The sequence below is a fragment of the Oncorhynchus keta genome, unplaced genomic scaffold (assembly GCF_023373465.1).
Source record: "Oncorhynchus keta strain PuntledgeMale-10-30-2019 unplaced genomic scaffold, Oket_V2 Un_contig_2511_pilon_pilon, whole genome shotgun sequence".
NCBI lineage: Eukaryota > Metazoa > Chordata > Actinopteri > Salmoniformes > Salmonidae > Oncorhynchus > Oncorhynchus keta.
The window spans coordinates 175,001-187,500 of record NW_026284279.1 but is presented as its reverse complement, the minus strand read 5'-3'; the positions used below and the strand labels follow the sequence as shown (position 1 = coordinate 187,500).

The 12,500-nt window shown below is 54.1% G+C and overlaps 1 protein-coding gene across 1 annotated transcript in view; it reads left to right on the top strand.

Moving 5' to 3' along the window:
- LOC118379182 (intermembrane lipid transfer protein VPS13B) overlaps positions 1 to 12,500 on the top strand; it is a 260,392-nt gene that overhangs the window by 117,398 nt on the left and 130,494 nt on the right. The window contains 2 exon segments of the mRNA XM_052505923.1: positions 60 to 228; positions 9,795 to 10,063. Of these exon segments, the coding sequence (XP_052361883.1) occupies positions 60 to 228; positions 9,795 to 10,063 (438 nt within the window).

The window sequence follows — 12,500 nt, the reverse complement described above, 5'->3', positions numbered from 1 at the left end:
CACGTCTCTCTTTATTAACTGTTTCCTCTTCCTCCTGTTCCTCCTCTTCCTCCTGTCAGATCCAGACGATGGTGGAGTCCCTGAAGCTGTCCATCACAGACCAGCAGCTGCCCATGTTCATCAGGATCATGGAGCTGGTCCTCAGCCTCTACTACGGAGAGATAGGAGGAGGGAAGGACGGAGAGGCGGAGGAGGGGAGCGGACATGGAGAGGTCATCACTACACCAGGTTAGTCTGGTGGATACTGCCCTCTATTACAGGGAGAGGAGGGAGAGGGGAGGGAGAGGTCATCACTACACCAGGTTAGTCTGGTGGATACTGCCCTCTATTACAGGGAGAGGGGGGAGGGAGAGGAGAGGGGGGAGGGAGAGGAGGGGAGGGAGAGGTCATCACTACACCAGGTTAGTCTGGTGGATACTGCCCTCTATTACAGGGAGAGGGGAGGAGGGAGAGGAGGAGGGAGAGGAGGGGAGGGAGAGGGAGAAGAGGAGGGGAGGGAGAGGGGAGGGAGAGGTCATCACTACACCAGGTTAGTCTGGTGGATACTACCCTCTATTACAGGGAGAGGAGGGGAGGGAGAGGGGAGGAGGGGAGGGAGAGGAGAGGGGAGGGAGAGGGGAGGAGGGGAGAGAGGGGGAGGGGAGGAGGAGAGGGAGGAGGGGATGAGGGGAGGGAGAGAGAGGGGAGGGGGGATGAGGGGAGGGAGAGGTCATCACTACACCAGGTTAGACTGGTGTAAACTGCCCTTTACTACAGGGGGGAGGAGGGGAGAGGTCATGTCAGGCTCCGTCACTACGACCGGGCCGGGCTCCGTCACTACGACCGGGCTCCGTCACTACGACCGGGCCGGGCTCCGTCACTACGGCCGGGCTCCGTCACTACGACCGGGCTCCGTCACTACGACCGGGCCGGGCTCCGTCACTACGACCGGGCCGGGCTCCGTCACTACGACCGGGCCGGGCTCCGTCACTACGACCGGGCCGGGCTCCGTCACTACGACCGGGCCGGGCTCCGTCACTACGACCGGGCCGGGCTCCGTCACTACGACCGGGCCGGGCTCCGTCACTACGACCGGGCCGGGCTCCGTCACTACGACCGGGCCGGGCTCCGTCACTACGACCGGGCTCCGTCACTACGACCGGGCTCCGTCACCCCAGACCTCACAACCGTAGAGGGACATGGATTCTATAACTGATTCCAATGTTACAGTTGGTGTGTGTGACTGTGACTGTACAAGAAAGTATTTAGTCAGCCACCAATTGTGCAAGTTCTCCCACTTAAAAAGATGAGAGAGGCCTGTAATTCCATGTGTGTGTGTGTGTGTGTGTGTGTGTGTGTGTGTGTGTGTGTGTGTGTGTGTGTGTTTGTCTGTGTGTGTGTGTTTCTCTGTGTGTGTGTGTTTCTCTGTGTGTGTGTGTTTCTGTGTGTGTGTGTTTCTCTGTGTGTGTGTTTTCTCTGTGTGTGTGTGTTTTCTCTCTGTGTGTGTGTGTGTGTTTTCTCTCTGTGTGTGTGTGTGTGTTTCTCTCTGTGTGTGTGTGTGTTCTCTGTGTGTGTGTGTGTTTTCTCTGTGTGTGTGTGTTCTCTGTGTGTTTCTCTGTGTGTGTGTGTGTGTTTCTCTGTGTGTGTGTGTGTGTTTCTCTGTGTGTGTGTGTGTGTTTCTCTGTGTGTGTGTGTGTGTTCTCTGTTTCTGTGTGTGTGTGTGTGTGTTTCTCTGTGTGTGTGTGTGTGTTTCCTGTGTGTGTGTGTGTGTGTGTGTTTCTCTGTGTGTGTGTGTTTCTCTGTGTGTGTGTTTCTCTGTGTGTGTGTGTTTCTCTGTGTGTGTGTGTGTGTTTCTCTGTGTGTGTGTGTGTGTTTCTCTGTGTGTGTGTGTGTGTTTCTGTGTGTGTGTGTGTTTCTGTGTGTGTGTGTGTCTCTGTGTGTGTGTGTGTTTCCCTGTGTGTGTGTGTTTCTGTGTGTGTGTGTGTGTGTGTGTGTGTGTGTGTGTGTGTGTGTGCTTTCTGTGTGTGTGCGCTTCTCTGTGTGTGTGTGTTTCTGTGTGTGTGTGTGTTTCTCTGTGTGTGTGTGTGTTTCTCTGTGTGTGTGTGTGTGTGTGTGTGTGTGTGTGTGTGTGTGTGTGTGTGTGTGTGTGTGTGTGAGAGATTGAGTGTAATGGATCCAGTGTGTATCCACTCAGGACATGTTAATCGTCCGTGACTTTTAATTGCCTGTGTTTCTCTTCAGAACATTTTCAAAGAGAATATTAATTCATCCTTTTTTCATGAAAAGTGTTTTTTTCTTCTTCTCTTTTTCTTACTAATGAACTGGAAAGAGTCTCTTAGTGTGTGACTGTGTGTGAATCAGTGTTTTTAGGTGGAATCCAGAAGGTTTTAAAAACTAATACAATCAGTTGTAATTGTAAAAGATAATGATAGTAAAACTGACTTTAAAAACCAACAACGTGATTTAATGTACATTTTTAAAGCTTATAATTTAAAAAAAATGTATGATTTGGAATGGAACAACAGACATCACCCAAGAATGGATATTAGATAGTGTTAAAACACGAGAGAAGCACCAAGAATGGATGGCTGGTAAAACAATAGGAGGAGAAGCACCAGGAATGGATGGCTGGTAAAACACGAGGAGAGAAGCACCAAGAATGGATGGCTGGTAAAACACGAGGAGGAGAAGCACCAGGATTGTATGGCTGGTAAAACACGAGGAGAGAAGCACCAGGATTGGATGGCTGGTAAAACACGAGGAGAGAAGCACCAGGATTGGATGGCTGGTAAAACACGAGGAGAGAAGCACCAGGATTGGATGGCTGGTAAAACACGAGGAGAGAAGCACCAAGAATGGATGGCTGGTAAAACACGAGGAGAGAAGCACCAGGAATGGATGGCTGGTAAAACACGAGGAGAGAAGCACCAGGATTGGATGGCTGGTAAAACATGAGGAGAGAAGCACCAGGATTGGATGGCTGGTAAAACACGAGGAGAGAAGCACCAAGAATGGATGGCTGGTAAAACACGAGGAGAGAAGCACCAAGAATGGATGGCTGGTAAAACACGAGGAGAGAAGCACCAGGATTGGATGGCTGGTAAAACACGAGGAGAGAAGCACCAGGAATGGATGGCTGGTAAAACACGAGGAGAGAAGCACCAAGAATGGATGGCTGGTAAAACACGAGGAGAGAAGCACCAGGAATGGATGTCTGGTAAAACACGAGGAGAGAAGCACCAGGATTGGATGGCTGGTAAAACACGAGGAGAGAAGCACCAGGAATGGATGGCTGGTAAAACACGAGGAGAGAAGCACCAGGAATGGATGGCTGGTAAAACACGAGGAGAGAAGCACCAGGAATGGATGGCTGGTAAAACACGAGGAGAGAAGCACCAGGAATGGATGGCTGGTAAAACACGAGGGGAGAAGCACCAGGAATGGATGGCTGGTAAAACACGAGGAGAGAAGCACCAGGATTGGATGGCTGGTAAAACACGAGGAGAGAAGCACCAGGAATGGATGGCTGGTAAAACACGAGGGGTGAAGCACCAGGAATGGATGGCTGGTAAAACACGAGGGGAGAAGCACCAGGAATGGATGGCTGGTAAAACACGAGAGAAGGACCAGGATTGGATGGCTGGTAAAACACGAGGAGAGAAGCACCAGGAATGGATGGCTGGTAAAACACGAGGAGAGAAGCACCAGAATTGGATGGCTGGTAAAACACAAGGAGAGAAGCACCAGGATTGGATGGCTGGTAAAACACGAGGAGAGAAGCACCAAGAATGGATGGCTGGTAAAACACGAGGAGAGAAGCACCAGGAATGGATGGCTGGTAAAACACGAGGAGGAGAAGCACCAAGAATGGATGGCTGGTAAAACACGAGGAGAGAAGCACCAGGAATGGATGGCTGGTAAAACACGAGGAGAGAAGCACCAGGAATGGATGGCTGGTAAAACACGAGGAGAGAAGTACCAGGAATGGATGGCTGGTAAAACACGAGGAGAGAAGCACCAGGAATGGATGGCTGGTAAAACACGAGGAGAGAAGCACCAGGAATGGATGGCTGGTAAAACACGAGGAGAGAAGCACCAGGAATGGATGGCTGGTAAAACACGAGGGGTGAAGCACCAGGATTGGATGCTCACAGGAAGTACCTAACAACGACCAGTAGAAGGTCTTGGTGTTTAGACGTGACACCTCAGACTCTCACAGGAAGTACCTAACAACGACCAGTAGAAGGACTTGGTGTTTAGACCTGACACCTCAGACTCTCACAGGAAGTACAAACCAACGACCAGTAGAAGGTCTTGGTGTTTAGACGTGACACCTCAGTCTCTAACAGGAAGTACAAAACAACGACCAGTAGAAGGTCTTGGTGTTTAGACGTGACACCTCAGTCTCTAACAGGAAGTACAAAACAACGACCAGTAGAAGGTCTTGGTGTTTAGACCTGACACCTCAGACTCTAACAGGAAGTACAAACCAACGACCAGTAGAAGGTCTTGGTGTTTAGACGTGACACCTCAGACTCTAACAGGAAGTACAAACCAATGACCAGTAGAAGGTCTTGGTGTTTAGACGTGACACCTCAGTCTCTAACAGGAAGTACAAACCAACGACCAGTAGAAGGTCTTGGTGTTTAGACGTGACACCTCAGACTCTCACAGGAAGTACAAAACAACGACCAGTAGAAGGTCTTGGTGTTTAGACTTGACACCTCAGACTCTCACAGGAAGTACAAACCAACGACCAGTAGAAGGTCTTGGTGTTTAGACGTGACACCTGAGACTCTCACAGGAAGTACAAACCAACGACCAGTAGAAGGTCTTGGTGTTTAGACGTGACACCTCAGACTCTAACAGGAAGTACCTAACAACGACCAGTAGAAGGTCTTGGTGTTTAGACCTGACACCTCAGACTCTCACAGGAAGTACCTAACAACGACCAGTAGAAGGTCTTGGTGTTTAGACGTGACACCTCAGACTCTAACAGGAAGTACAAACCAACGACCAGTAGAAGGTCTTGGTGTTTAGACGTGACACCTCAGACTCTAACAGGAAGTACAAACCAACGACCAGTAGAAGGTCTTGGTGTTTAGACGTGACACCTCAGACTCTAACAGGAAGTACAAACCAACGACCAGTAGAAGGTCTTGTTGTTTAGACCTGACACCTCAGACTCTAACAGGAAGTACCTAACAACGACCAGTAGAAGGTCTTGGTGTTTAGACCTGACATCTCAGACTCTAACAGGAAGTACCTAACAACGACCAGTAGAAGGTCTTGGTGTTTAGACGTGACACCTCAGACTCTAACAGGAAGTACCTAACAACGACCAGTAGAAGGTCTTGGTGTTTAGACGTGACACCTCAGACTCTCACAGGAAGTACCTAACAACGACCAGTAGAAGGTCTTGGTGTTTAGACGTGACACCTCAGACTCTAACAGGAAGTACCTAACAACGACCAGTAGAAGGTCTTGGTGTTTAGACGTGACACCTCAGACTCTAACAGGAAGTACAAAAAAGAAAACAACGACCAGAAAAAGCCAGAACAGTGGATTTCTCATTTCCCAACTGCCAATTCGCAAAGTGAAAGATTGACTTAAAACATGACATAATTTTCACCGCCTAAGCCTGTGGGATTCCTGTGCTGTGACCTCACGCGGGGTATTGTTTTGAGAGAGAGAGCGAGTACATTCTTGTCTGTTGACATCAGCTTCCCCTGGCTGTCGCAGAGGGGAGCAGGCCAGCTCAGGGAAACAGACACGACCATACAGGTTCATAGGTCAGGGGAGCCACATTAGAGCGTGACCACCTCTAGGTGACTCGCTCACAGCCCCCAGCCCCTGGCAGAGTGGTACACCTACAGCCCCTCTCCCCAGCCCCTGGCAGAGTGGTTCACCCCCAGCCCCTCTCCCCAGCCCCTGGCAGAGTGGTTCACCTACAGCCCTACAGCCCCCAGCCCCTGGCAGAGTGGTTCACCTACAGCCCTACAGCCCCCAGCCCCTGTCAGGATGATCCACTGGGCCAGAACTCCTGTCAGGGTGATGTAGGAAATTCCCCGTTAAAACTGAGGATGATGGAAGAGGGGCATGAGTGGAAAAGTTTGAACCACTGCTCGAGCCTGATGCGGTAAGGACTGGCTGGCTGGCTGACTGATTGACTGGCTGGCTGACTGGCTGGCTGGCTGGCTGACTGGCTGACTGGCTGATTGACTGGCTGGCTGGCTGACTGATTGACTGGCTGGCTGGCTGACTGGCTGACTGGCTGACTGACTGGCTGGCTGGCTGACTGACTGACTGACTGGCTGACTGGCTGGCTGACTGGCTGACTGGCTGGCTGGCTGACTGGCTGGCTGACTGGCTGGCTGGCTGACTGACTGGCTGATTGCCTGCCTACCTGTCTGCCTACCCGACTACCTGTCTGACTGAAAAGCACTACATCCTGCGTGCCTCGGTGCCATGTCAGCTTTCCGTCACCAACCCATCTGCCCTCCGAGGCACTGCTCTCTCCGGCTCTGCTTCCAGTCGTCTGTAGTGTTCAGCTGAATCAACTTGGCTGAGTCCAACCCCACAGGAAGTCCAGATTCATTAAGAGGGCTACGTCACGCCGCGCTGTCTCCCTGACGTGGAATCAAAGCTGTGTTTTCTTTCACTGATGAACTGAAATGAGAGTTTCCCCGTAATTACATTATCACGAAGTCTGTAAGAGTTTGTTTGTTTTTTAAGGTTGAAGGTTCGAGGTTTTAAAGTTGAGTGTTTAAACAGGAGCTCAGATCCATTTGGGTTGAACACATTGGACTTTATGTAAACGTCTTTAGTTCATCGATATGTCATACAGCATTTGACAAAGGGTCCTCTTTTACAGGGCACCTCGGGTTGGGGGACTATGGGAAGGCTGGGGGACTATGGGAAGGCTGGGGGACTATGGGAAGGCTGGGGGACCTCAGGTTGTTCATGTCTGTCTTAATTACAGGACAGACTTCCCATAGTCCCCCAGCCTTCCCATAGTCCCCCAGCCTTCCCGTAGTCGCTCAGCCTTCCCATAGTCCTCCAGCCTTCCCATAGTCCCCCAGCCTTCCCATAGTCCTCCAGCCTTCCCATAGTCCCCCAGCCTTCCCGTAGTTGCTCAGCCTTCCCATAGTCCCCCAGCCTTCCCATAGTCCCCCAGCCTTCCCATAGTCCTCCAGCCTTCCCATAGTCCCCCAGCCTTCCCGTAGTCGCTCAGCCTTCCCGTAGTCGCTCAGCCTTCCCATAGTCCTCCAGCCTTCCCATAGTCCTCCAGCCTTCCCATAGTCCTCCAGCCTTCCCACAGTCCTCCAGCCTTCCCATAGTCCTCCAGCCTTCCCATAGTCCTCCAGCCTTCCCATAGTCCTCCAGCCTTCCCATAGTCCCCCAGCCTTCCCATAGTCCCCCAGCCTTCCCGTAGTCCCCCAGCCTTCCCATAGTCCTCCAGCCTTCCCGTAGTCGCTCAGCCTTCCCATAATCCCCCAGCCTTCCCGTAGTCGCTCAGCCTTCCCGTAGTCGCTCAGCCTTCCCATAGTACCCCAGCCTTCCCGTAGTCGCTCAGCCTTCCCATAATCCCTCAGCCTTCCCGTAGTCGCTCAGCCTTCCCGTAGTCCTCCAGCCTTCCCATAGTCCTCCAGCCTTCCCATAGTCCTCCAGCCTTCCCATAATCCCCCAGCCTTCCCATAATCCCCCAGCCTTCCCATAGTCCTCCAGCCTTCCCATAGTCCCCCAGCCTTCCCATAATCCCCCAGCCTTCCCGTAGTCGCTCAGCCTTCCCGTAGTCGCTCAGCCTTCCCATAATCCCCCAGCCTTCCCATAATCCCCCAGCCTTCCCATAGTCCCCCAGCCTTCCCATAATCCCCCAGCCTTCCCATAATCCCCCAGCCTTCCCGTAGTCCCCCAGCCTTCCCGTAGTCCCCCAGCCTTCCCATAGTCCCCCAGCCTTCCCATAGTCCCCCAGCCTTCCCATAATCCCCCAGCCTTCCCGTAGTCGCTCAGCCTTCCCGTAGTCGCTCAGCCTTCCCGTAGTCGCTCAGCCTTCCCCCCAGCCTTCCCGTAGTCGCTCAGCCTTCCCATAATCCCCCAGCCTTCCCGTAGTCGCTCAGCCTTCCCATAATCCCTCAGCCTTCCCATAGTCCTCAGCCTTCCCATAGTCCTCCAGCCTTCCCATAGTCCATAGTCCCCCAGCCTTCCCATAGTCCTCCAGCCTTCCCCCAGCCTTCCCATAGTCCCCCAGCCTTCCCATAGTCCCCCAGCCTTCCCATAGTCCCCCAGCCTTCCCATAATCCCCCAGCCTTCCCGTAGTCGCTCAGCCTTCCCGGAGTCGCTCAGCCTTCCCGTAGTCGCTCAGCCTTCCCGTAGTCGCTCAGCCTTCCCATAATCCCCCAGCCTTCCCGTAGTCGCTCAGCCTTCCCATAATCCCCCAGCCTTCCCGTAGTCGCTCAGCCTTCCCGTAGTCGCTCAGCCTTCCCATAGTCCTCCAGCCTTCCCATAGTCCTCCAGCCTTCCCATAGTCCTCCAGCCTTCCCATAATCCCCCATCCTTCCCATAATCCCCCATCCTTCCCATAATCCCCCAGCCTTCCCATAGTCCTCCAGCCTTCCCATAGTCCCCCAGCCTTCCCGTAATCCCCCAGCCTTCCCGTAGTCGCTCAGCCTTCCCGTAGTCCCTCAGCCTTCCCATAATCCCCCAGCCTTCCCATAGTCCCCCAGCCTTCCCATAATCCCCCAGCCTTCCCATAATCCCCCAGCCTTCCCGTAGTCCCCCAGCCTTCCCGTAGTCCCCCAGCCTTCCCATAGTCCCCCAGCCTTCCCATAGTCCCCCAGCCTTCCCATAGTCCTCCAGCCTTCCCATAGTCCCCCAGCCTTCCCATAGTCCCCCAGCCTTCCCCCATAGTCCTCCAGCCTTCCCATAGTCCCCCAGCCTTCCCATAGTCCCCCAGCCTTCCCATAGTCCCCCAGCCTTCCCATAGTCCCCCAGCCTTCCCATAGTCCCCCAGCCTTCCCATAGTCCCCCAGCCTTCCCATAATCCCCCAGCCTTCCCATAGTCCCCCAGCCTTCCCATAGTCCCCCAGCCTTCCCATAGTCCCCCAGCCTTCCCATAATCCCCCAGCCTTCCCGTAGTCGCTCAGCCTTCCCGTAGTCGCTCAGCCTTCCAATAATCCCCCAGCCTTCCCGTAGTCGCTCAGCCTTCCCATAATCCCTCAGCCTTCCCGTAGTCGCTCAGCCTTCCCGTAGTCGCTCAGCCTTCCCATAGTCCTCCAGCCTTCCCATAGTCCTCCAGCCTTCCCATAATCCCAGCCTTCCCATAATCCCCCAGCCTTCCCATAGTCCCCCAGCCTTCCCATAATCCCCCAGCCTTCCCATAATCCCCAGCCTTCCCGTAGTCACTCAGCCTTCCCGTAGTCGCTCAGCCTTCCCGTAATCCCCCAGCCTTCCCGTAATCCCCCAGCCTTCCCGTAGTCCCCCAGCCTTCCCGTAGTCCCCCAGCCTTCCCATAGTCCCCCAGCCTTCCCATAGTCCCCCAGCCTTCCCATAGTTCCATAGTCCCCCAGCCTTCCCATAGTCCTCCAGCCTTCCCATAGTCCCCCAGCCTTCCCATAGTCCCCCAGCCTTCCCATAGTCCCCCAGCCTTCCCATAATCCCCCAGCCATCCCATAGTCCCCCAGCCTTCCCGTAGTCCCCCAGCCTTCCCATAATCCCCCAGCCTTCCCATAATCCCCCAGCCTTCCCGTAGTCGCTCAGCCTTCCAGTGTATTGACATGAAGCTGACCTATCTGTGTTGTGTTATTGTTCCTCAGGTCTGGACGGAGACCCAGAGGCCCAGGTCATGGCAGGACAGTACCCCAGCCCAGAGCATTACATGCAGGGGGAGGAGGGGGACCAGGGCTGGGTGTCCTGGGCCTGGTCCTTCGTCCCAGCCATCGTGGGAGCTGAGGATGAGGAGGGAGAGGAAGGCTTCTACCAGCAGGGGGAGGAGGGAGGCCGGTCCAGCCCACAGCAGAACCCACCTAAAGACCCTGTTGTCTCCATAGGCTTCTACTGCACCAAGGCCTCTGTCACATTCAAGGTAGGAAGACCAGGGAGGGAGTGTGTGTCTGTGTGTGTCCAGAGTTGGAATATTGTGGAATGTGCTAGAATTAAAATATACAATTATTTGTCTCTCTCTGTCTGTCTGTCTCTGTCTCTTTCTTTGTCTGTCTGTCACTGTCTGTCTCGGTCTCTGTCTGACTCTCTCGGTGTCTCTCTCTGTCTCTCTCGGTGTCTCTCTCGGTTTCTTTCTTGGTCTCTCTCCGTCTTGGTCTCTCTCGGTCTCGGTCTCTCGCTCCGTCTCTTTCTCTCTCCCTCTCCTTCTCCGTCTCTCTCCGTCTCGATCTCTCTCCTTCTCCTTCTCTCTCGGTGTTTCTCTCTGTCTCTCTCGGTGTCTCTCTCTGTCTCTCTCGGTGTCTTTCTCTGTCTCTCTCCGTCTGTCTCTCTCTGTCTCTCTCGGTGTCTTTCTCTGTCTCTCTCTCGTCTCGGTCTCTCTCCGTCTCGGTCTCTCGCTCCGTCTCGGTCTCTCTCTCCGTCTCGGTCTCTCTTTCCGTCTCGGTCTCTCTCCTTCTCGGTCTCTCTCCTTCTCGGTCTCTCTCCTTCTCGGTCTCTCTCCTTCTCGGTCTCTCTCTTCCCTCGGGTTCAGATCAGTCAGATCATGTTTCTGCATTAGCATCCGGGGCAGAAGGTTAAATATCATGCCAAATGGAGCCTGTCGCTTTTCTAATACTGTTTCAATAGTTCCTGTAGTGTTTGACTTCTTTTAATCAGTTAATTGGCTCTCTCCTCAGGAGTAATTGCAGACAGCCGAAGGTTTTAAACGTTCACATTTAGCGGGAAGTATTTCATTTGAATTTCCCTTTCCCAGTGCAGGGACCTGCCTCTCTCTCTCTCTCTCTCTCTGAGAAGGCAGTGCAGGGACCTGCCTCTCTCCCTCTCTCTCTCTCTCTCTCTTTGTCTCTCTCTCTCTCTCTCTCTCTCTCTCTCTCTCTCTCTCTCTCTCTCTCTCTCTCTGTCAGAGGGAGGAGAAGAGAGGGAGGAGAAGAGAGGGAGGAGAAGAGAGGGAAAGAGAGGGAGGGAGGAGAAGAGAGGGAGGAGAAGAGAGGGAGGAGAAGAGAGGGAGGAGAAGAGAGGGAGGAGAAGAGAGGGAGGAGAAGAGAGGGAGGAGAAGAGGGAGGAGAAGAGAGGGAAAGAGAGCAGAGGAGGAGAAGAGAGGAAAGAGAGAGGAGGGAGGAGAAGAGAGGAAAGAGAGAGCAGAGGGAGGAGAAGAGAGGGAAAAGAGAGAGCAGAGGGAGGAGAAGAGAGGGAGGAGAAGAGGAAAAGAGAGCAGAGGGAGGAGAAGAGAGGGAAAGAGAGCAGAGGGAGGAGAAGAGAGGGAAAGAGAGCAGAGGGAGTAGAAGAGAGGAAAGAGAGAGCAGAGGGAGTAGAAGAGAGGAAAGAGAGAGCAGAGGGAGGAGAAGAGAGGGAGGAGAAGAGGAAAAGAGAGCAGAGGGAGGAGAAGAGAGGGAAAGAGAGCAGAGGGAGGAGAAGAGAGGGAGGAGAAGAGAGGAAAGAGAGAGCAGAGGGAGGAGAAGAGAGGAAAGAGAGAGCAGAGGGAGGAGAAGAGAGGGAAAAGAGAGAGCAGAGGGAGGAGAAGAGAGGAAAGAGAAGAGAGGGAAAGATGAAAGTGGTACCATCAGTAGTATAATAAGGTGCAGCTGCTCCAGTCTGTTCTGAGCTGCACCTGCTTCCTGTGTTCGTCGAAACGGTGGGACTGAGCTGCACCCTCTCTCCTCTCTCTCCCCCCGGCCAGACCCTCCTTACCCCCCCAGCCAGCCCTCTCTCCTCTCTCTCCCCCCGGCCAGACCCTCCTTACCCCCCAGCCAGGCCTCACTCCTCTCTCTCCCCCGTCCCTCTTACCCCCTGCCAGGCCTCTCTCTCCCCCGTCCTTACCCCCAGCCAGCCATCACACCTCTCTCTCCCCCGGCCAGACCCTCCTTACCCCCCCAGCCAGCCATCACACCTCTCTCTCCCCCTGACCAGACTCTCCTTACCCCCCAGCCAGCCATCACACCCTCTCTCTCTCCCCAGACCCTCCTCTCTCCCCACCAGCCATCTCTCTCTCCCACCTGTGACCTCCTTACCCCCAGCCAGCCATCTCACCTCTGTGTCTCTCCGGACCAGACCTCTCTGTCTCCATCTCTCTCTCCTGACCAGTCTCTCTGTGACCACACTCTCCTCACCCCCTCTCTCCTCTCTCCCCCTGACCACACTCTCTCTCTCTCTCTCTCTCTCTCCCCTGACCAGACTCTCCTCCCCCTCTCTCCTCTCTCTCTCTCTGTGACCACACTCTCCTCACCCCCTCTCTCTCTCTCCCCTGACCACACTCTCCTCACCCCCTCTCTCTCTCTCCCCTGACCACATTCTCTCACCCCCTCTCTCCTCTCTCCCCTGACCACACTCTCTCACCCCCTCTCTCCTCTCTCCCCCTGACCACA